This window comes from Scyliorhinus torazame, chromosome 6 (genome assembly GCF_047496885.1).
Source record: "Scyliorhinus torazame isolate Kashiwa2021f chromosome 6, sScyTor2.1, whole genome shotgun sequence".
Classification (NCBI taxonomy): Eukaryota; Metazoa; Chordata; class Chondrichthyes; order Carcharhiniformes; family Scyliorhinidae; genus Scyliorhinus; species Scyliorhinus torazame.
In genome coordinates this window covers 102,880,394-102,905,847 of record NC_092712.1, presented here as the reverse complement: position 1 = coordinate 102,905,847, position 25,454 = coordinate 102,880,394, and the positions used below count along the sequence as shown (strand labels likewise).

The 25,454-nt window shown below is 48.7% G+C and overlaps 1 protein-coding gene across 1 annotated transcript in view; it reads right to left on the bottom strand.

The window, feature by feature from the left end:
- cubn (cubilin (intrinsic factor-cobalamin receptor)) overlaps window positions 1-25,454 on the bottom strand; it is a 604,171-nt gene that overhangs the window by 203,028 nt on the left and 375,689 nt on the right. Inside the window, exons 37-40 of the mRNA XM_072510233.1 lie at window positions 14,335-14,509; window positions 12,290-12,468; window positions 5,392-5,598; window positions 3,864-4,004 (exon numbers count right to left, since the gene is read on the bottom strand). Coding sequence (XP_072366334.1) covers window positions 3,864-4,004; window positions 5,392-5,598; window positions 12,290-12,468; window positions 14,335-14,509 — 702 coding nt within the window. The remainder of the gene's footprint in view (window positions 1-3,863; window positions 4,005-5,391; window positions 5,599-12,289; window positions 12,469-14,334; window positions 14,510-25,454) is intronic.

The window sequence follows — 25,454 nt, the reverse complement described above, 5'->3', positions numbered from 1 at the left end:
TCCGGGCTATATTTGGGCTGGTTCCATCATGAGGGTACAAAGAACAAACAAAGAACAAAGAAAAGTACAGCACAGGAACAGGCCCTTCAGCCCTCCAAGCCTGCGCCGACCATGCTGCCCGTCTAAACTAAAATCTTCTACACTTTCTGGGTCCGTATCCCTCTATTCCCATCCTATTCATGTATTTGGCAGCGAGTTCCAGGCACCCACTACCCTCTGTGTAAAAAAATCTGCCTCGTACATCTCCTCTAAATCTTGCCCCTCGCACCTTGAACCTATGCCCCCTAGTAATTGACCCCTCTACCCTGGGAAAAAGCCTCTGACTATCCACTCTGTCTAAGCCACTCATAATTTTGTAGATCTCTATCAAGTCGCCCCTCAACCTCCGACGTTCCAGTGAGAACAAACCGAGTTTATTCAACCGCTCCTCATATCTAATGCCCTCCATACCAGGCAACATCCTGGTAAATCTCTTCTGCACCCTCTCTAAAGCCTCCACATCCTTCTGGTAGTGTGGCGACCAGAATTGAACACTATACTCCAAGTGTGGCCTAACTAAGGTCCTATACAGCTGCAACATGACTTGCCAATTCTTATACTCAATGCCCCAGCCAATAAAGGCAAGCATGCCGTATGCCTTCTTGACTACCTTCTCCACCTGTGTTGCCCCTTTCAGTAACCTGTGGACCTGTACACCTAGATCTCTCTGACTCCTTTCCCCCACAATTTCTGTGGAGATAACCAAGGTTCTCAGAGGAGTTGTGAACGATAGTCTGGATTTGGGAACATTTTTGAAGGTAAGTTCAAAAGGTGTTACCCAACTCTCCCATGTCCCTTCCATACCTCTCAAGCCATTTGTGTTCCCTCCATGTCCATTCATGTCTCCCTGCTCTCTCCATGCTCATTCAATGACCCCTTCATGCCTTCCACACTGCTCCATGGCTATCATGCCCCACTCCGTGCCCATTCACCCAGTATAAATTATGTACAGAATCAATAAGCCATGTAATAACAATGGTAATAGAAATGCTGAGAAAAACATCTATTCAGAAATCTGTCTTGGAGTTCAGCCAAACATTACTAAGCACAGGCGGAGAACCCCCAAGTTTGGCCATCTGTTCGTACTGAAATAGTTTCCAGATGGCCTCATTATGAATGTTTGGCCAAGAAACCGGAGGAGGGGGGTGGGGTGCGTTGGGGAAGTGCATCAAGGGGATGTTAAATCAATAACATCACGTTTGGTAAGGCACTTCACATTCTTTCAGACTAAACACGGAGTCTAACAATTTCAGATTGCAAACTACACCAATGTTATTTCCTTTCCTTAGCCGGATATACTTTTGGATTTACTCTCTTAATTTTCTCTCTCTTTTTTTTGTGTTATGGGCCAGGGTTTAGAGAACCCCAAAGTGTATCATGGAGTTCACCTGACCCACAACTTTTAATAGAGTGTGGTTATGGGGAGCACATTGGCCTACTTTACAGGTGTGGTGCAACAGAGAGCTAAAGTACTTTTAAATTAAAACAATGTTTATTTATGAAACCAGTTAACACTTTATAAACCCACAGTAAACATCTTAACAACTATCAACGCCAATCATCCCCACAGATACAATATTCTATAAGTAACCTCCTGCAACATCCATAAGACAAAAGACCCCTTTTAACACAGAGATCAGGTTTAAATTCACTACTGAGAGCAGTTATCACTTTGAAATCATCCAAATGATCTGGAGACAATCTTTAGATTGCAGAGAGATCCTTATACAGCTGCTTGCTTTTCCTGCAGCTATCCGGCTCTCAAACCGAAACTAAAAACACCCTGCAGCTGCCAGCCCAAAGCGAAAGTGAAAGACAGGCAGCCCAGCTCCACCCAAACTCTGACATCACTGCAGCAATTCGATAAACACCCATTTCTTAAAGGTACATCCACTAGAGCTATTTAATAAACACCCAGTTCTTAAAGGTTCTCTCACATGACAAATGGAAGCTGTTCATCATCCTGTCATTCACATCTCTTCAAGGCAGATCTTTCATTTCTTTATTTGTCCCAGTACCACTCCTGCATCATCAACCCTTTTGTCATTTAATCTTTTTTTGCCTTCCACTGTATCAAGGATTTTCAATTTTGTTATTTTTCCCACCTCCTTCACTTGTTTAAAATCTATTACATTTATAACTTTTCCCAATTCTGATGAAAGGTCATTGAACTGAAATGTTTAACCCTTCTCTCTCTCCACAGGTTCTGTCTGATAATTGTAGTATTTCTATCAATTTCCACCTTTATTACAGACTTTCAGTTCCTACAGTATTTTTCTTTTGTGTCATATCAAGATTCCAGCCTCATTCAAATGTTTCAACTGGCAAACTGAATGGATTGATTGCCTAGTCCCTTTCCTGCCTCATTAAACCAAGTGGTCTGGATATTTTTGATATTTTAATCACTCACAGAATCCCCAACCAATCAGTTTAAAATCAGCTATTGAAGTGGATATTAGTGCATTCCATTTGTTCCTCAACAGTGGGTTTGGGGTTTTGATCCAGCATCAGTGAAGGAGCAGGGATGTATGTCCACATCAGGATGGTGTAATTCCTGGAGGGAATATTGACGGGGTTGACACGTGATCTGCTGACCTGGCTGATGAAGGTGTTGGCAAAGAAGCCTTGACAAGTTGCTGCAGTACTTCCCTTGGACAGTACACAATGTACCTATGGTACATTATTCATCGATGGGTTGGATGTTTAGATTAGTAGATAAGGTGCAAATCAGGTGGATTGCTTGGCCTTGAATAGTGTCAAGCTTATTGAATATTTCTGCAGTTGCATCCATCCCAGCAAATAAAGACGATTGCATCACACTCCTGACTTGCACCTTGTAGAGGATGGAGAGATTTTAGGGCATCATGAGGTGAGTAACTCACCACAGAATTCCCAGTCTCTGATGTGCTGCAATAGTCATTGTATTTATGTGGTTGGTGCAGTTGAATATCTGGTGAATAGTGGTCAATAGCCCCATGAATGATCTTATGATTGAGGGAAAGTCATTGATGAAGCGACTGTAGAAAGTTGGATCTAAGAGATTGCCCTGAGGAATTACTGCAGCAAAGTACCGGGGTCGGATGATTGACCTCCAGTAACCAAAACCTTCTTTCATTTGACTCGAGCCACAGTTATGCTCTTGATCTCCAGCAACTTCAATTTTATTAGGGATCTTTGACACCACAGAATTGTTTCCTTTTTGTCAGGGCAGGTATTCTGATTTCATTTCTGAGATTCCGAACAAGTGTTTATAATTGGGCCAAGTCTGTAATGAGGTTTGAAACAGAGTGGTGCTGGCAGAACACAAACTGCATTTGAAATTGTTGACAGTTCCCTCCATCACTTTGCTGGTGTATGGAAAATGGCTGTGTAGTAATTGGCTGGATTTATTCCAATTTTAGTGACAGGACCTTTCTGCATTGTTGCCAATGATGTTACTGTACTAAAACAGCCTGGCTAAGGCCACATTCTATACCTGACCAAGGAGTTGCTAATACTGATTGACAAAATGCTACTACTACTACTATTAGTAATAATAATCTTTTTATTGTCACAAGTCGACTTACATTAACACTGTAATGACACTGGTCGCCATATTCCGGCACCTGTTCGGGTACACAGAGGGAGAATTCAGAATTCTCAGCTGGTACAGGAATTGAACCCACGCGGCCTTGTTCTGTATCACAAACCAGCTGTCCAGCCCACTGAGCTAAACCAGCTATCTGCAGCATCTTACACATTGAAGAGCATACAAACATGTTTTGAAAAATGCTCCAAACTAGTTTGCTGGGCAATTCATTTCTTTGTTTACAGGAGTAATCTACCTTCAATGCTAGCTTCAAACTGCAGGCTGAATCCTGATCCACTCCCAGATCCATCAGTGCTGAATTTGACATAAGCAATGCTGCTTGAAGTATCCACAGCACTAGGCAATGTGTTATCACAGTGTCGCCCCAGCAAACGGCCTGTATGAGTGAAATAGAGATCAGATATTACATCATCTGCACTTTAACATCAACAGGAACCAGCTGTGCTGTACAAGTCAATATTCTAATTACAAAATGCAAGAAACAGGACAAGGACATTAAATAACCAAAGATTAATGGGTGTGTTTTCACCTTTAACCCGTTCCATTTAGTGATTTTCTAATATGGATCTGCTGGTTCTCAAAGCACATAATAATGTTGGAGCAGACAACAGCACAGTGTGCACTTAATTGGTTTTAATATTCATATATTGATGTTTTGCTTTTTGTGAGCAAGTCTTCATCTCAAAATAACTACCAGAAAGATATAACAGTGCAAAACATGAGCATTTCAGTGTGCCGTGTGTCAGGGAATAGTTCCAAGCTTACAGATCATCAAGAAATGTGTTCTCAGACAATGCCCTCAGCTAGACTTGGGCGGGAAAATCCAGGTTGGATCACACATGAATTTTCTCATGAATCCCATTGACATAAGATTCTCAGAACCTCTTGAAATAAGATAGGAAAAGAAAAAACATGAAGTAAGATGTGTCAACGTACCTAACTTGGTAATACTGTATCAAAGGCAGCAATTTCCCTCCACCTACTTCCTTTAAGAGGGTTGACAGATGGGGTGGGATGTGGCACCATATCCATGGTCCACTCTCTTCTGCTAGCATTTTACCAGTGGAAGGATATTGTCAGGCAGCCCGTCCGCCCTCGGGCTAAATGAGGCCTTTAAGTGACCAATTAATGATATTTTCCCAGCAGTCAGGGTGCCCACAGCATGTGGTGAGGCTGCCAAGTAAACTCGCCAGCTGGGGAGGGGTGTGTAGGCTTGTGTTCAACAGAGGACGTCCACTAACTGTGATCCTCACTTCCAGTTGTTACCCCCCTACTCGACCACCCAAAAACCACCCATCCCCTCTTGCCAAGGCCTGCCTGACTGGGCACTGCTGCAAATGGAGAGTTGCCGGACATGTTATTGACCACAGCTCTGGCAGGTGGAATTTCCACCCAGAAAGGGGTGGAGGCAATGATCTGAACCAATTGACAAGCTGACTAGTTGTTAAATCAGGTTGGGGCTTCCTAGCCATGCAGAGTCGGGCACCTTTATAGCTCATGGGGGTGGAGGTCAGGAACACCTCTGTGAAAAATTCTGGGCCGAGTCTATGAATTATAGATCCGTTCCAGGGAAATATATCGGTAGTGCTCTGAAAATGGTAGGGTTGAACTGATCCACCACAAGCTCACACTTCTGACTGTTCTTTTTTCATTCTTTCACGGGATGTGGGTGTAGTTTCTGGCAAGGTCAGCATTTTTATTGCCCATCCCTAGTTGCCATTGAGAAGAGCTTTCTTCAAGCTCTGAATCCTGAATATACTCACCACTTGCATTATACTCTCGAATTTCCACAAATTCTTTGATACAATCAGGTGTACTTTCCAGGTTGAATGCGCTGAAAGTAATGGTGAGATAATGACCTTCGGGTCCCTCCAGGAGCCATTCACATTGTGAATTGTTTGAGTAATGTGAGGGATATCCAGGACTCTGCAGGGATCCACTCTGTGCAGACACTGTTCCACCACATACAGCTAAAGGTGATGGAATGAAATCCCCTCATTAAATGCTTCGAGATAAAGAGAATTTTCATATTAATCCTCTTAGCCATTTGTGCTGCTGTTGCAAAACAAACTCATACACTTCAAACCATTGATTAAGGGGCTGGTTTAGCACAGGGCTAAATCGCTGGCTTTGAAAGCAGACCAAGGCAGGCCAGCAGCACGGTTCAATTCCTGTACCAGCCTCCCCGAACAGGCACCGGAATGTGGCGACTAGGGGCTTTTCACAGTAATTTCATTTGAAGCCTACTTGTGACAATAAGCGATTTTCATTTTCATTTTTTCATTGCAATTTAGCTCAGAATAAACATGGTCATGAATACCCACATGTAACCTAGCTATGCTTGCCTTTTTGTGGGATATGTGGAACATTTTCATCAACTTCATTTCCAATTTCTACCCTTCTCTTGCCATTAAATGGACTATCTCAAACTCTTTCCTTCCATGACTTCTCTGCCTCCATTTCTGGGTATAGGCTATCAATCAATATTCACCATTATCCCACTGAATCCCACAGCTACCTTGACAACCTCTTCAATCAGCTCCTACATACCTTACTTTCCTGCAGCACCTTTCCATGCAAACGCAGAAAATGCAACACCTGCTCTTTTACCTCCTCCTTTCTCGGTGGAATAAGATTTATTTGTACTTCTTTCGATTTAGCATACAGTATTTGTTCTATGACCAAACACCCACTGGGTGACTGCTCTGGCGAATACCTCCATTCAGTCTGCACGGATAATCTTGAGTTTCTGCTGTCTGTTATTCCAATTCTACACCTTGCTCCTGCTCCCACACTGACCTTTCAATCCTTGGAATGCCACTCAATGCAAGCTCGAGGAATACCATTTTTGACTGGACACTTTACAGCCTTCCAGAAACAACAGTCAGCATTTTGGTCGCCATTCAACATTCTGGTCGCCTCACTATAGGAACAATGAGATTGCACTGGAAAGGGTGCCGAGGAGATTCACCAGGATGTTGCCCCTTTGGAGTATTTAAGCTATGAAGCGAGGCTGGAGAGGCTCGGGCTGTTATTTTAAGAGCAGAGAAGGCTGAGGGGGGGGACCTGATTGAGGCCTATGAGATTATGGGCACGATTTACCGGCCAAGTCCCGCCGGAACTAATACTGGACCCGGCCGGTAGACCCCAGAGAGAGGCCTCTTCCGGGATTCCCGATGGTCGTTATGCCCCGCGAGATTTAACGAGATGTGGCGATCTGGATCCCACCCACAATGGTGCTCTGAAAGCTAGTGATTCGAAACAAACCTATTCGACTTTAACCTGTTGTAAGACATTTTAAAAAGTAAGTGGATAAGAACTTGAAATGTCATAACATTCAAAGCTATGGGCCAAGTGCTAGAAAGTGGGATTAGTGTTGACTTAGTGTAGTTTTGTTGGTGCCGACACGATGGACTGAAGGTCGTCTTCTGTACTGTATGACTGTTGGCAGAATCTTACCAAAAAATGTCAAAGTGCCAGTTCCGGTGAGAAAAACTGTGCAAATCCCACCATTGGCGTAGGCGGGATTTCTCATGGAATTCTGAGCCTCTTTGCCAAAAAAGGAGAGTAGGCGTGGTTTACACATTCACTCTGGTGTGGCAGGGCTTCTTCAAGCCGGGAACCGGCTCCAATCAGATTAATGCGTGTGGTGAATGTATTGCTGTAACAATTCACCATGTGCATATATGTATTACGCTGTTGCCCATGTGTGCTCCACCTATGGACCATTGTACGGTATTACCTATGATGTGGCATGTTGGGCCCTGTGTGGGCTCCGCCCCTAGCTCCACCCCTTGAGGGGAGGTATAAAGAGCAGTCGCCCTGTAGCGGCTCCCACTAACAGATCAGTCGCAGGCAGGCACTGTTCTAGTTGATTAAAGCCACAGTTTACTTCTACTCCTGGTTTCATGTGAATTGATGGTCGCATCAATTTAATCAACTATAACACCACTGGAATCGGCCCTCAAACCTGACCGACTGGAACTCAATTGCAGGCCGCGGATGCAAAAGAGATTTTTTCGCACTGGCTCCGCTGTTTCAAGGCCTACCTTGCCGCCTCCTCCTCGCCTTCCGTCACCGTCGAACAGAAGCTGAGTCTCCTCCACGCACGGGTGAGCCATCGAATTTCTGTTCAACTCGATGAAGCCTCCACCTACGCAGATGCCCTCGCGATGCTAGAGCGCGGCTACGTAAGGCCCGTGAACAAGGTATACGTGTGCCATCTCCTCACCACTAGCCGCCAGCGTGCCGGGGAATCGCTGGAAGAGTACCTATGTGACCTCAAAGTCCTTGCACGAAGCTGCAATTACCAGGCCGTTACAGCCACTCAACATATGGACCTCGCCATCCGGGACACCTACGTGGCTGAAGTTAGGTCCAACTACGTGAGACAGCGCCTACTCGAAAAACGTGCCCTAGACCTGGAAGGGATGGTAAATTTAGCCTCCTCTCTAGAAGTAGCGTTCCAAAGCCTTAACGCGTTCCCGTCCGATCACGCGAACCCCTCGTGGACCCCCGACCAAAGAATACCCCAGGCCTGTGCTGCCCGCCCACCATGGGGGGCTACCCTGTTATTTCTGTGACCAGCCTCAACACCCCGGCAGCGCTGCCCGGCCCGGAACGCGAACTGCAGCGACTGCGGGAGAAAAGGACACTTTGCTAAAGTTTGCCTGGCCAGGTCCAAAAACTCTAAATCGCAGACCCGCAGAGAGGCAGCGTGTCTGCCGGCTCCGCCCCCCCTGGACGCGTCATCGGCCTCGTGTTGTCTGTGGGGTCAGCCATCTTCCAGCCCGTACATCGTCCGCGACGTGCGATTCATGGGGGCCGTCATCTTGGACGCCATCTTCCTCACCACGCGACACGTGCGACCGACGGGGGCGGCAATCTTGGTCGCCATCTGCAACGCCGACCGACATGTGCGACCAACAGGGGCAGCCATCTTGGAACAGATGCCCCAGCACCTCTGACCACACCGGCTACCCGCAACTCAGCACTGTCACCCTTGACCAGTCGCGACCCAAACACCTCCGGAGCTCTATGATGACCGTCCGGGTAAACGGACACGAAACGCCCTGCCTCTTCGACTCCAGGAGCACAGAGAGCTTCATTCATCCAGACATGGTAAGACGCTGCTTGCTCCCAATCTTCCCGGCGCGCATCAAACCACTCGGTGGTGCACTACCGCAACCTTCGCAATACAGGGCGCCGAGTACACCAACTTTAAATTATATGTGCTCCCCGACCTCTGCACTCCTCTTCTATTGGGACTGGATTTCCAATGTAACCTCAGGAGCCTAACCCTGAAGTTCGGCGGGGCCCTACCCCCACTCACCGTATGTAGCCTCGCGACCCTAAAGGTCGACCCTCCCCTGCTCTTCGCAAACCTCACTGCAAACCAGTCGCCACCAGAAGCAGGTGGCACAGCATCCAGGATAGGACGTTTATCAGGTCCAAGGTCCAGCAACTCTTGCGGGAGAGAATCATCGAGGTCAGCAATAGCCCCTAGAGAGCCCAGGTGGTGGTCGTCAGGACCGGGCAAAAGAACCGAATGGTTGTAGATTACAGCCAAACCATAAACCGGTACACGCACCTCGATACGTACCCCCTTCCCCGGATCGCAGACATGGTTAATCAGATCGCGCACTACCGGGTGTTCTCCACGGTGGATCTGAAGTCTGCGTATCACCAGCTCCCAATCCGCCCGGTGGACTGCCACTACACAGCTTTTGAGGCAGACGGCCGCCTCTTCCACTTCCTCCTGGTCCCCTTTGGTGTCACAAACGGGGTCTCGGTCTTCCAAAGAACAATGGACCGAATGGTGGACCAGTACGGGCTGCGGGCCACATTTTCGTACTTGGACAACATCACCATCTGCGGCCATGATTAGCAGGACCACGATGCCAACCTCCAGAGATTTCTCCAAACCGCCCGAACCCTTAACCTCACATACAACAAAGAGAAATGCGTTTTACACACAACCAGACTAGCCATCCTCGGCTACGCCATGGAAAACGGGGTTCTAGGACCTGACCCCGACCGTATGCGCCCCCTCCTGCAACTCCCCCTCCCCCACTGCCCCAAGGCCCTGAAAAGGTGCCTCGGGTTCTTTTCATATTATGCCCAGTGGGTCCCCAACTTTGCGGACAAAGCCCGCCCACTAATCAAGGCCACCATCTTCCCACTGGCGGCTGAGGCCCGCCAGGCCTTCAGCTGCATCAAGGCAGATATCGCCAAAGCCGCGATGCACGCGGCGGACATGTCCATCCCCTTCCAGGTGGAGAGCGATGCATCAGAGGTCGCCCTCGCTACCGTCAATCAGGCAGGCAGGCCAGTAGCGTTTTTTTCACGAACCCTCACCACCTCTGAAATTCGACACTCCTCAGTCGAAAAGGAAGCCCAAGCCTTCGTGTCTTCACCCTGTTTGGTTTCCCCACATACGTTCACAGTGACCAGGGCTCGTCGTTTATGAGCGATGAACTGCGTCAGTACCTGCTCAGTAAGGGCATCGCCTCTAGCAGGACTACCAGTTATCCTAGAATTTACAGTGCAGAAGGAGGCCATTCGGCCCATCGAGTCTGCACCGGCTCTTGGAAAGAGCTTCCTACCCAAGGTCAACACCATCACCCTATCCCCATAACCCAGTAACCCCACCCAACACTAAGGGCAATTTTTGGACACTAAGGGCAATTTATCATGGCCAATCCACCTAACCTGCACATCTTTGGACTGTGGGAGGAAACCGGAGCACCCGGAGGAAACCCACGCACACACGGGGAGGATGTGCAGACTCCGCACAGACAGTGACCCAAGCTGGAATCGAACCTGGGACCCTGGAGCTGTGAAGCAATTGTGCTACCCACAAGGCTACCGTGCTGCCCTGACGATTATAACCCCAGGGGAAATGGGCAGGTGGAGAGGAGAATGCGACGGTCTGGAAAACCGTCCTCCTGGACCTACGGTCTAGGAATCTCCCAGTTCCCCACTGGCAGGAGGTCCTCCCCGACGCACTCCACTCTATTAGGTCCCTACTTTGCACGGCCACAAACGAGACCCCTCATGACCGCCTATTTGTTTTCCCCAGGAAATCCACCTCCGGGGCCTTGCTTCCGTCCTGGCTGAAGTCACCGGGGCCCGTCCTGCTCCGCAAACACGTCAGGAGCCATAAGTCCGATCCCCTGGTCGAGAGGGTCCAGCTCCTACACTCCAAACCCCAGTACGCATACATCGAACACCCCGACGGCCGACAGGATATGGTCTCCCTCCAGGTTCCACTACCACCGCCACCCCACCTTACCCCGCCCAACCTAGGCTGACCAGCGCCCCCTCCCCTACATGGAACCCGCACCCCCTCCCGCCCGCCATTCCCCCTTCACCGACCCACAGGAATGAAGCCCCAGAAGACACGGTCCCGGAGTCCACGTCTGTGCCCAAACCGGCGACTTCACTACCGATGCCAGCACGGCTGAGTTCAACGCCCGGGCCAGCTGCGATACCAGAGCTTCGGCGATCACAGCGCACAATCCGTGCGCCGGACAGGCTGAACTTATGAACACTTCACCCCCGCCGGACTTCATTTTTTTTAACAGGGGTTGAATGTGGTGAATGTATTGCTGTAACAATTCACCGTGTGCCTATTTGTATTACGCTGTTGCCCATGTGGGCTCCATCTATGGACCATTGTAAGGTATTACCTATGATGTAGAATGTTGGGGCCTGTGTGGGCTCTGCCCCTAGCTCCACCCCTTGAGGGAAGGTATAAAGAGCAGTCGCCCTGTAGGCAGCTCCCACTAACAGATCAGTCACAGGCAGGCACTGTTCTAGTTGATTAAAGCCACAGTTTACTTCTACTCCTGGTTTCGTGTGAATTTATGGTCACATCAACGCGCCATCTTTAAAGGGCATCCCGGCCAGCACTGCAGTCTAACGGCCCCCAGCCCACGTCACAGAAGTCTCGGGGGCTCTCCCCACCCACCATCATGACATTAATCACCAACAAAACCTCCCTATCTGGTATTCACCGCCAGCAGCCCCCCCCCCAAATGTCCCACCCCACTTCGCCCATCACACATATATGCGTGCCGCCTTCCCCCCCGCCTCCCACTAGGGTACATCCCTGTATTTCCCCCAGCACAAGTTGACATTGGCAGATTGGCATTGCCAGGTTGGCAAAATAGATCACTGAAAAAACAGCTTATTATCACATTATAAAGCCGTCAATTTTCTCCCCCGTTATGTGAACAAAGCAAGTTTATCCTTTATTCAGAGTCTGTGCTCTCATCCTCTCCCAACTCAACTGAAAAACCCCAGCAAAGGCAGGCAAAGCTCTTAATTAGGCACTTATGGAGCTCGCCTTCCACCTTTCCTGCAAAATAGCATGGTGGCAAGCACACTCCGATGTTTTCCTACACTCTTTCCCCAGCCTTTCTGCCTCCCAGCCCATTGTCAATGGCCCCGGGAAATTCCAGCAATTTCAGATATGATCCTATCGCAAGTCGTGCCGAGCTAGAATCGCTTTTTGAAGTGCAAAAATCTGTGGCTCCTGCATGAGTTCTTAGCCACTGAACCCAGTAATCAATGTTTCACAGTAACATATTCCACCTCATATCCTTAAAAAAATAAAAGAACAGTCCATCACAATAAAATTTGACAAAGTTACTGTACCTATTGAGTATTTAGCTTTGAATCCTTCATAGCTGAAAGCATGGTTAGTTTGGAATCGTGCATACAAAATACTGCCTGTCGATTTCTGTCGGGAAGGCCTTGTAGATCCACAGAAACGTCCAATCAGAGGAGCACTTGAAGTAGCTCCATCATGTAGCTCCAGGTAATCAAATTTACATCTAGTTCAGAACATATCAGCTTTGTTAAAGCATTACGCTCCTTTGTAACTGTAACTGTGCATTTTACATTTGTTGAATCATATTTCTGACAATCAAATATGTATCTTGAAAAATAATAGTTGGGTTCTTCTTAAGACCTTCCTGTTTAAGGCAATGAGCAGTTTAGCCATATGGACATGGACATGGCCCAAAGTTCAAACCTCGGCCTATGCTAAATTAGCTGATCTCAAGTAGTATCTGTGATGAATGTATTACTGCTACCATTCACCATTGTAATTGCATTACATTGTATTGTATTATGTTGATGCCCTTGTGGGCTCCGCCTGTGGCTCCACCCCTTGGGGGGGGGGGGGGGGGGGGCTATATAGAGCTGCAGCCTGTAGGTGGCACTCAGTACAGAGCAGTCGCAGGCAGGCACAGTTCTAGCTGATTAAAACCACTGTTCACTTCAACTCTCCGTCTCATGTGAATTGATGGTCGCATCAGTATCAGAGAGTTACTTTTGGCCACAGGGTTTGAGAAAAGAAATGCCTGGTGTTTCCATAACTTGCTCTCCAAAGACTCCCTGTTGGAGGAGAGAATAGGTGAAAACGGAGCACAGATTTGGGCTCTCATCATCAAGAAAAATGGGAAGAAGAACAGCAGTGGTATTAAGTGAATTGATCTTTTTGCGCTTGTTCTACCATGTTACCCAAGATTTTAATCTTTAATCTCAAATCTTGTACCCTCCACAATCCTTACTTGACGTCCTTAAATTCCCAAATTGAAGAAGCTTTGCACCTCTGGTGGAAATATAGAGCAGGTCTGGCTGTCCAGTTATAAAAATGCAGTTCCATCCCAAAGTTTGGGGTTGGAGTAAATTGCATGTTTGGGACAGGCGACTGTACATTAAATGATTCTTGCTCTGTATCCCAGAATTCTATTTGAATTTTTGGTTGTTTTGTCACCTTACTTGGACAGTCACAGTGACTTGCCTTCTTCTCCTCGCAATCTCTTTTTAGGACCCACTGTGGTGCTTTCATTCTATTCATTGTATATACATGCTGCCTATTTTTAAACCTTTGTTCCATATTTAATCTAGAGCAGTGTCTAATTTATTATTTGCCTAATGCATAACTAATCTAAATCCTGACATAAATATTTTGTTGCATTCTTGACAAATTCAGTATGGTCAACAAATCCTACCAGTCTGCAGCTGGGTTTGGTATCAAGATCATTTATGTAGATGGAAACAATAATGATGTGAGTACTTACTCAACACCTCCCCCAATTTGGCATTACTTTCAGCAAGACATCACTGTTTTTAATGGCCTTCTTATCCAATCTCATGTTTCACCAATTCGACCTTAAAGTTCCAGTCTATACATTTTTTTAGATTGTCCATAATTCTAAGGAATTATGAGTCATTCAACAAATCACATTTTTCACATTACTCATTTATTGCAAATGATAGAATTCCTAAAGTGCAGAAGGAGGCCATTCGGTCCACCATGTCTGCACCGATCCTACCGAGGCCCACTTGCCAACTCCATCCCCTTAACCCCATAACACCACCTAACCTGCACATCTTTGGACACTAAGGTGAAATTTAACATGGCTAGTCCACCTAACCTGCATATCTTTGGACACTAAGGGGAAATTTAACATGGCCAGTCCACCTAACCTACACATCTTTGGACACCAAGGAGCAATTTAGCATGGCCAATCCACCTAACCTGCACATCTTTGGACTGTGGGAGGAAAGCAGTGCACCCGGAGAAAGCTCCTGCAGACAAGGGGTGAAAGTGCAAACTCCACAGACAGTGACCAAAAGAAAAGTGACTGAATGAAGCATAAGATTAATAAATTCACAAACATTGATCTTACTTAGAATCTGTTTCAGTGTAGAATATGTCATTGAAATCAAGCTGAACTGCTTCACCATTTGGAACAGTGATGGTCCAGATACAGTCTATGTTTGGTGGGTAATTGTCAGGATAGTTCATTGAGGCAATGTAACCAAAAGGGAGAGAATCCGAAACATAAATAGTTCCACCACAGGCTACAAAAGAACAAACAACATGTTATTGACTTATTCAAAATTAAGGAAAATCGATCACAAAGATGCATAAATATGTCACTAAAGAAGATGCTGTTTCACAAAAATGTGTACATAATACAATTGTTGTGTCCTCAGAAATATTTCCAAAAAACCTGCCTGAAATCACCAGCACATGAATTAGCATCTAAGAGAGCTGTAAAATTCAAATGCTAAAAGAGGCAACACTTAAAAAACCCTCAAAATTTCATTGTGGAGATGCACTTATTTTGGCATGTTCATTGCATTCATAACAAGTTTAGGTTGCTCTCCTCCCCCATCATTGTACATCCCCATTCCCACCTTCCACCCGCACTGCCCCATACCGCATCACCACCTCTCCACCCCCGCAGCACCCCACATTATTATGAGAGGTTAATATAAGGCTCCGCACATTTGCTCTCAGAAATTCTCCAGTATTCAGAGGTACATTTAAACATCCTTTCATCAATTTTCTTCAAAGCTTCTTCAAAGATTTCTTCAGCGCAAAGTTATTAAAAGAGCACAAGTGGCTGACCCATCCTATTACACAGGAGGGTTTAGTGGAATGAAAAGAGTCCTTGATGAGGAGAAAACAATCCTTAACCCACTGGAGTTCCGAACAGTTCTTGAGTTACATCATTTCAGTTCTGCATGAAATGATGTTTTGTCAATAGATGTACTGTCCTCTGTTTGTCCAGACAATATAGTTTTTGTCAGTCTGTTGTTAGTTTGTTAAACTGTTACTTTGATAGATCCCTGTCATACAACACAGGTCACAATAAGGGTCGCAGCTTCTCAGCTATTTTACACTCTTTGTTTACTGTCTTTGTTGGAATTAATTTATTCAGTTCTTGCTCACAATGGAGTCATCTCATGAGAGTACAGTGGCCTGTAAATATGTTAGAGGCTTTCCATAATGACTTCTCCTCACTTTGGCTTATAATTTCCACCAGCGAGTAAATAGAGGTGCGAATGAAGTATAGATACATGGGGCGAAATTCTCCGGAAAGGCGCGATGTCTGCCAACTGGCGCCCAAAACGGCGCCAATCAGACGGGCATCACGCCGCCCCAAAGGTGCGGAATACTCCACATCTTTGGGGGCCGAGCCCCAACATTTAAAAAAATATATATATTTTATTCAAATTTTTCGGCCAAACAAAAAAATACGAAGGTTTTCCCTTTTCACAACAATAAACCAATATAAATAACAGTGACCGTTTTAACAAGTAAATAAATAATATATAAACTAAATGGCAACTGCTATAACAAAAATAATAACTCTCCAGATAATAAAATCAAACAATCCAATATACATAACCAAGTACAAATATCGATACAAAAACCGCCCCTGAGGACTCACCCGAGCCCTCCCTCTCCCCCTCCCCTCCCCCCCCGCCCTGGGTTGCTGCTGTCACCTTCCCATTTCCTTTATCGTTCTGCGAGGTAGTCAATGAACGGTTGCCACCACCTGGTGAACCCTTGAGCCGAACCCCTTAGCGCAAACTTTATCCGTTCTAATTTTATAAACCCTACCATGTCATTTATCCAGGTCTCCACGCTCGGAGGTTTGGCTTCCTTCCACATAAGCAATATCCTTCGCCGGGCTATTAGGGACGCAAAGGCCAAAACATCAGCCTCTCTCGCCTCCTGCACTCCCGGCTCTTCTGCAACCCCAAATATAGCCAACCCCCAGCCTGGCTCGACCCGGACCCCCACCACCTTCGAAAGCACCTTTGCCACCCCCACCCAGAACCCCTGCAGTGCCGGGCATGACCAAAACATGTGGGTGTGGTTTGCTGGGCTTCTCGAGCATCTCCCACACCTATCCTCTACCCGGAACAATTTACTGAGCCTTGCTCCGGTCATATGCGCCCTGTGCAAAACATTGAATTGTATCAGGCTTAGCCTGGCGCACGAGGACGACGACTTTACCCTATGTAGGGCATCAGCCCACAGCCCCTCCTCAATCTCTTCCCCCAGCTCTTCTTCCCATTTTCCCTTCAGCTCATCCACCATGATCTTCCCCTCGTCCCTCATTTCCCTGTATATATCCAACACCCTACCATCCCCCACCCATGTCCCTGAGATCACTCTATCCTGAATCTCCTGCGTCGGGAGCTACGGAAATTCCCTCACCTGTTGCCTCGCAAAAGCCCTCAGTTGCAGATACCGAAATGCATTCCCTTGGGGCAACCCATATTTTTCCGTCAGCACTCCCAGACTCGCAAACGTCCCATCTAAGAACAGGTCTCTCAGTTGCACAATCCCAGCTCTCTGCCATGCTCCAAATCCCCCATCTATTCTCCCCGGGACAAACCTATGATTATTTCTTATCGGGGACCGCACCGAGGCTCCCGTCCTTCCCCTATGCCGTCTCCACTGCCCCCAAATTTTCAGTGTTCCACCACCACTGGACTTGTGGTGTATTTCTTCGGGGAGAACGGCAACGGCGCCGTCGCCAGTGCTTGTAGGCTGGTTCCTTTGCAGGACGCCATCTCCAATCTCTTCCACGCCGCTCCCTCCCCTTCTCCCATCCACTTACACACCATTGAGATATTGGCGGCCCAGTAGTATTCACTTAGGCTCGGTAGTGCCAGTCCCCCCCTATCCCTACTACGCTGCAAGAACCCCCTCCTCACTCTCGGGGTCTTCCCAGCCCACACAAAACTCATGACACTTTTCTCGATTTTCTTGAAAAAAGCCTTCGTGACCATCACCGGAAGGCACTGAAACACAAAAAGGAATCTTGGGAGGACTACCATTTTGACCGCCTGCACCCTACCCACCAGTGACAGGGGCACCATGTCCCATCTCTTAAAATCCTCCATCTGTTCCACCAATCGTGTTAAATTAAGCCTATGTAAGGTTCCCCAACTCCTGGCTATCTGAATCCCTAAGTACCGGAAATCTCTTGTTACCTTCCTCAGCGGTAAATCATCTATTCCCCTGCTCTGCTCCCCCGGATGCACCACAAACAACTCACTCTTTCCCATATTCAATTTGTACCCCGAGAATTCCCCAAACTCCCTGAGTGTCTGCATTATCTCAGGCATCCCCTCCACTGGGTCCGCAACATACAGCAATAAATCATCCGCATACAATGATACCCGGTGTTCTTCTCCTCCCCTGAGTACTCCCCTCCACTTCCTGGAGCCCCTCAGTGCTACGGCCAGGGGCTCAATCGCCAATGCAAACAATAGCGAAGACAGGGGACACCCCTGCCTCGTCCCTCTATAAAGACGGAAGTAGTCAGACCTCTGCCTGTTCGTGACCACACTCGCCACCGGGGCCCTATACAGCAGCTGTACCCATCCAATAAACCCTTCTCCAAAACCAAATCTCCTCAGCACTTCCCACAGATAGTCCCACTCCACTCTGTCGAATGCTTTCTCGGCGTCCATCGCCACCACTTTCTCCGCCTCCCCCTCTGGTGGGGGCATCATCATCACCCCTAGCAGCCTCCGTATGTTCGTGTTCAGCTGTCTCCCCTTAACGAACCCAGTTTGATCCTCGTGGACCACCCCCGGGACACAGTCCTCTATCCTCATCGCCATCACCTTGGCCAGGAGCTTAGCATCTATGTTTAAAAGGGAAATGGGCCTGTAGGACCCACACTGCAGCGGGTCTTTTTCCTTTTTCAAAAGGAGCGATATTGTCGCCTCCGACATAGTCGGGGGCAACTTCCCCCTTTCCCTGGCCTCATTAAAGGTTCTCGTCAAATGCGGGGCCAGTAGGTCCATATATTTCCTATAAAATTCCACCGGGAATCCGTCCGGTCCCGGGGCCTTTCCCGCCTGCATGCTCCCAATCCTCTTTACCACCTCCTCCATCCCAATCTGTGCTCCCAGTCCCGCTCTCTCCTGCTCCTCCACCTTCGGGAATTCCAGCTGATCAAGGAAACACATCATTCCCTCCTTCCCTTCCGAGGGCTGAGCCTTATATAACCTCTCATAGAATGCCTTGAACACCCCGTTCACTCTCTCCGCTCCCCGTTCCATCTCTCCCTCCTCGTCTCTCACCCCACCTTTCTCCCTCGCTGCTCCCCTCTTCCTCAGTTGGTGGGCCAATAGCCGACTCGCCTTCTCTCCATACACATACTGTACTCCCTGTGCCCTCCTCCACTGTGCCTCTGCCTTACCCGTGGTCAGCAGGTCAAATTCCACGTGTAGCCTTTGTCTTTCCCTGTACAGTCCCTCCTCCGGTACTTCTGCATATTGCCTGTCCACCCTCAGAAGTTCTTTCAACAATCGCTCCCTTTCTTTACCCTCTTGCTTCCCTTTATGTGCGCTTATGGATATCAGTTCCCCTCTGACCACCGCCTTCAACGCCTCCCACCTGAACCTCTCCGTTGTCATTAAGCTCCAAGTACCTTTCGATACACCCCCTCACCCTTAGGCATACCCCCTCATCCGCCAGTAAGCCCATATCCATTCTCCAGAGTGGGTACTGTTCTTTTTCCTCTCCTACCTCCAGGTCTACCCAATGTGGAGCGTGGTCTGAAATGGCTATGGCCGTATACTCCGTCCCTGTCACCTTCGGAATCAGTGCCCTTCCCAAGACAAAAAAGTCTATCCGTGAGTATACTTTGTGAACATGGGAGAAAAATGAGAACTCCTTACTCCTAGGCCTACTAAATCTCCAGGGGTCTACCCCTCCCATCTGCTCCATGAAGTCCTTGAGCACCCTGGCCGCTGCCGGCCTCCTCCCGGTCCTGGACCACGACCGGTCCAGCCCTGGATCAAGCACCGTATTGAAGTCTCCCCCCATTACCAACTTTCCCGCCTCCAGGTCCGGGTTACGTCCCAACATACGCCTCATAAAATTTGCATCATCCCAATTCGGGGCGTATACTTTCACCAGAACCACCGCCTCCCCTTGCAATCTGCCACTCACCATCACATATCTACCCCCACTATCCGCCACTATGGTCTTTGCCTCAAACAGTACCCGTTTCCCCACCAAGATAGCCACCCCCCTATTCTTCGCATCTAAACCTGAATGAAACACCTGCCCCACCCATCCTTTACGTAGTCTGACCTGGTCTATCAGTTTCAGGTGCGTCTCCTGCAACATAACCACATCTGCCCTTAATTTCTTTAGGTGTGCGAGTACCCGTGCCCTTTTAATCGGCCCGTTCAGCCCTCTCACGTTCCACGTAATCAGCCGGGTTGGGGGGCTCTTTACCCGCCCCCTTGTTGACTAGCCATCCCCTTTTTTAACCCAGCTCCTCACCCGGTTCCCACGTACCCGTATATCCCACCGACGGTGCCTTCCCGCCTCGACCACCCCATCCCATAACAGCTCCCCCGTCTCCTTAGCAGCAGCAACCCAGCTAACCCCCCCCCTCTCCGCTAGATCCCCCTCTAGCGTAGTTGCACCCCCCATGTTGCTCCCAGAAGTCAGCGAACTCTGGCTGACCTCGGCTTCCCCCCTTATCCTCGGCCCCCACTGTGCGAGGCCCCCTCCTTCCTGTGTCCCCGTTCCCGCCACAATTACCATAGCGCGGGAACAAAGCCAGTGTTTCCCACTCGGCCCCGCCCCTAATGGCGCATTTCCCTTCTCCTTCCCCTTTCCGTCCCACCGGCGCCCACAGTTCCTCATACTCTCCCCCCCCCCCCGCCCCCCCAACATGGGGATGAGAGAAAAGTTACAGGATCACAGAATTAACCTCCCCTCCCCACCTTTCCCCTTCCTCGCCCCACATAATCACCCCACCACTTTGTCCCAGAAGCTCTTTCTCTCGCCAGACTATTCCAGCTTCTCGTCCACAATGAATGTCCACGCCTCTTCTGCCGTCTCAAAGTAGTGGTGCTTCCCTTGGTGTGTGACCCACAGTCTCGCCGGTTGCAATATTCCGAATTGAACCTTCTTTTTGTGAAGCACCGCCTTAGCCCGATTGAAACTTGCCCTCCGCACTCCAGTCCTGGTATACGCGGATCACCGCGTTCTCCCACCAACAGCTCCGAGTTTTCTTCGCCCATCTGAGGACCGTTTCTCTGTCATTGTAGCGGAGAAACCTCACCACTATAGCTCGAGGTATTTCTCCAGCCTTTGGTCTTCGCGCCAGAACTCGATAGGCTCCCTCCACCTCCAAAGGGCCCGTCGGGGCCTCCGATCCCATTAGCGAGTGAAGCATTGTGCTCACATATGTCCCGACGTCCGCCCCTTCTACGCCTTCGGGAAGACCCAGAATTCTTAAATTCTTCCTCCTCGAGTTATTCTCCAGTGCTTCCAACCTCTCCACACACCTTTTGTGCTGCGCCTCGTGCGTTTCTGCCTTCACCACCAGGCCCTGTATTTCATCCTCGTTTTCAGCAGTCTTTGCCTTCATGACCCGAAGCTCCAGCTCCTGGATCCTCTGCACCTCCTTTAGCCCTTCAATCGCCTGTAATATCGGGGCCAACAGCTCCTTCTTCAACTCCTTCTTCAGCTCTTCCACACAGTGCCGCAAGAACTCTTGTTGCTCCGGGCCCCATAACAAACGGCCACCTTCCGACGCCATCTTGCTTTGAGCTTCCCTTCCTTGCCGTTGCTCCAGAGGATCCTCCGTAATCCGGCCGCTATCCTCTCCCTTTTCCATGCGTGTCCGGGGGGATTCCCTTCTGGTTTACCGCACAGTGTTTTTAGCCGTTTAAATTGCCGTTGGGGATCCTATTAAGAGCCCAAACGTCCGTTCCAACGGGAGATGCCGAAACGTGCGACTCAGCTGGTCATTGCCGCACCCGGAAGTCGCTGAGCCCCAACATTGAGGGGCTAGGCTGACGCCGGAGGAATTTCCGCCCCGCCAGCTGGCGGAAACGGCCTTTGGTGCCCCGCCAGCTGGCGCGGAAATGACATCTCTGGGCAGCGCATGCGCGGGAGCATCAGCGGCCGCTGACGGCATTCCCGCGCATGCGCAGTGGAGGGAGTCTCTTCCACCTCCGCCATGGTGGAGACCGTGGCGGAGGCAGAAGGGAAAGAGTGCCCCCACGGCACAGGCCCGCCCGCGGATCGGTGGGCCCCGATCGTGGGCCAGGCCACCGTGGGGGCACCCATCGGTGCCAGATCGCCCCGCGCCCCCACCAGGACCCCGGAGCCCGCCCGCGCCGCCTTGTCCCGCCGGTAATGTAGGTGATTTAATTTATGCCGGCGGGACAGGCAATTTATCGGCGGGACTTCGGCCCATGCGGGCCGGAGAATCGAGTGGGGGGGCCCGCCAACCGGTGCGGCGCGATTCCCGCCCCCGCCGAATATCCGGTGCCGGAGACTTCGGCAACCAGCGGGGGCGGGATTCACGCCAGCCCCCGGCGATTCTCTGACCCGGCAGGGGGTCGGAGAATGTCGCCCATGAGATGTATGGTTCCAGGAGGAATTCGGAACTTCGGTGACGCAAAAACATTGGTTGGGATTTTTCTCCTTGAAGAAGAGAACGTTGATGGATTTGATTGAGGTATTCAAAATCATGAGGGATCTGGACAGGGTAGATATGGAGAAACTGCTCCCGTTGGTGGAAGGATTGAGAACCAGATAGCAAAGATTTAAGATAATTGGCAAAAGAAGAATTGGCAACATTGGGAGGGGGAATGTTTTTATGCAGTGAGTGGTTAGGATCTGGCATGCACTTCCCCAGACTGTGGTGGAGACAGGTTAAATTTTTAAGAGGAAATTTGATTATTACCTGAAAAGAAAGAATGTTAAGGGCCAAGGATAGAAAGCGGAGGTGTGGAAGTAAGTGAAGTAAGAGAGCCAGCACAATATGGCAGGCGAAAATACCTTCTTTCTCTTCTGTATTGTAATCATTTTCTGATTTTATTTATCTATAAAGGCACTGAAGAAGGTGCAATCAAGATTTACGAGAATTATTTGATTTGATTTGATTTATTATTGTCACGTATTAGTATACAATGAAAAGCATTGTTTCTTGCATGTTGTACAAACAATGCATACCGTACATAGGGAAGGAAGGAGAGACTGCAGAATATAATGTTACAGTTATAGCAAGGTGTAGAGAAGAGATCAACTTAATACGAGGTAGGTCCATTCAAAAGTCTGATGGCAGCAGGGAAGAAGCTGTTCTTGAGTTGGTTGGTACGTGACCTCAAACTTTGGTATCTTTTTCCTGACGGAAGAAGGTGGAAGAGAGTATGTCCGGGGTGCGTGGGGTCCTTACTTATTCTGGCTGCCTTTCTGAAGCAGCGGGAATTATAGATAGAGCCAATGGATGGGAGGCTGGTTTGCGTGATGGATCGGGCTACATTCATGACCTTTTGTAGTTTCCTGCGGTCTTGGGCAGGGCAGGCTCCATACTAAGCTCTGACACACCCAGAAAGAATGCTTACTGTAGAAGTTGGTGAGGGTCGCAGCTGACATGCCAAATTTCCTTAGTCTTCTGAGAAAGTAGAGTCATTGGTGGGTTTTCTTAACTATAGTGTCGGCATGGGGGGACCAGGATAGGCTGTTGGTGATCTGTACACCTAAAATCTTGAAGCTCTCGACCCTTTCTACTTCGTTCCCGTTGATGTAGACAGGGGCATGTTCTCCACTACGCTTCCTGAAGTCGGTGACAATCTCCTTCGTTTTGTTGACATTGAGGGAGAGATTATTGTCGTTGCACCAGATTCTCTATCTCACTCCTGTACTCTGTCTCGTCATTGTTTGAAATCCGACCCACTACGTTGGTGTCATCAGCAAATTTGAAAATCGCGTTGGAGGGGAATTTGGCCACACAGTCATAGGTGTATAAGGAGTATAGTAGGGGGCTGAGGACACAGCCTTGTGGGGCACCGGTGTTGAGGATGATCGTGGAGGAGGTGTTGTTGCCTATCTTTACTGATTGTGGCCTGTGGGTTAGAAAGTTCAGGATCCAGTCACAGAGGGAGGAGCCGAGGCCAAGGCCATGGGAGTTTGGAGATGAGTTTCGAAGGAATGATAATGTTGAAGATTGAGCTGTAGTTGACAATTAGGAGTCTGACATAAGTGTCTTTGTTATCTAGCTGTTCCAGAAGAGAGTGCAGGGCCATGGAGATGGCGTCTGCTGTGGACCTGTTGCAGCGGTAGGCGAACTGTAGTGGATCAAGGCAATCCAGGAGGCTGGAGTTGATTCGTGCCATGACTAACCTTTCAAAGCACTTCATGATGATGGATGTCAGAGCCACTGGACGATAGTCATTAAGGCACGCTGCTTGGCCTTTTTTTGGTACAGGGATGATGGTCGTCTTCATGAAGCAGATAGGGACCTCAGATTGTTGTAAAGAGAGGTTGAAGATGTCTGCGAATACCCCTGCCAGCTGATCCGCGCAAGACCTGAGTGCTCATCTGGGTACCCCATCTGGGCCAGTGGCTTTCCGTGGGTTGACCTTCGAGAAGGCTGCTCTGATGTCTGCAGTGGTGATCTCAGATACAAGTTCATCCGTGGCTTCTGGGGTGGAGAGCTTGCTCTCGCTGACCTCTTGCTCAAAGCGGGCATAGAATGCGTTGAGCTCATCAGGGAGGGGTGCGTTGGAGCCGGCGATTTTACATGCCTTCATCTTGTAGCCCGTTATATCTTGCAGAGCTTGCCATAGACGGCGGGGATCCGTGTGGCTAGCCTGGGACTCGAGCTTGGTCCGGTACTGTCTTTTGGCATCTTTGATGGATTTCTTTCGATCATATCTGGCTTTCTTGTAGAGGTCAGGGTCGCCTGACTTGAACGCCTCAGACCTAGACTTCAGCAAGCAGTGGATATCCCTGTTCATCCAGGGTTTCCGGTTGGGAAACACGCGGATTTGCTTCTTTGGCTCACAGTCTTCTACACACTTACTAATGAAGTCAGTTACTGTAGTGGCGTACTCGTTCAGGCTGGTCGCAGAGTTTTTAAATACTGACCAGTCCACTGACTCTAAGCAGTCCCAGAGGAGATCATCCGATTCCTCAGACCAACAATGCACAACTTTCTTTGACGGATTCTCCCGTTTCAGTTTTTGCTTATAAGCCAGGAGCAAGAGCACAGCCTTGTGGTCAGATTTGCCAAAGTGTGGGCAGGCGATAGAGCGGTAGGTATGTTTGATATTTGTGTAGCAGTGGTCCAGGATGTTTGGGCCTCTGGTGGAACAGGTGACGTGTTGGTGGTAACTTGGTAGTACACTCTTGAGCTTGGCCTGATTGAAGTTCCCAGCTACAATGAACAAGGCTTCGGGATGTTTAGTTTCAAGGCTATTTGTGGTGGTGAATATTTCGTCCAGTGCGATTTTCACATTCACATGGGGTGGGATGTAAACTGCCATCAGGATAACGGAGCTGAACTCCCGCGGAAGGTAGTAGGGGCGGCATTTTAGCGCCAGGTACTCTAGATCTGGGAGCAGAAACTCGCCAGTGTTGCTATATCTAGGCACCAGGAGGTGTTGATTAGGAGGCAGACCCCACCTCCCCTAGCCTTGCCTGAAGCCGCCGTACGGTCCATTCGGTGGATTGAGAAGCGCTCTGGTCGTAGGGCACAGTCCGGTGAAGCAGGAGTGAGCCATGTCTCCGTGAAACAGAGCACACAGCAGTAGTTCTCTTTGAAAAGTGAGTCTGGCTTTAAGAATGATACCAGAACAGAGATATATCAGCAAGAAAGATTGAAAGACTGGGATGCTTTTATCTAGAAAAGAGAAGACTGAGGGATGGCCTGATGGAGATCTTTAAAACAGTGAAAGGGTTTGATCGTTAGACTTGCAGGAGAGACTGAACTGGGGGGGCTATAAACATATTACTAATAAATCAAAATATTATTGAAGAAAGATTTCTTTACCCAGAGAGTAGTTAAAGGCATAAATACTTACAAAAAGAAGCTATATCAGCAAACTAGAGGGAAAGGAACAGGAAGATATGCTGATGGGGTGAGATTAAGAGGAGATTTGTGTAGAGCGAAACACTAGCCCAGACCTGTTGGCCAATTGCTATGTTTCAGCACTATAACTATTTTGTAAC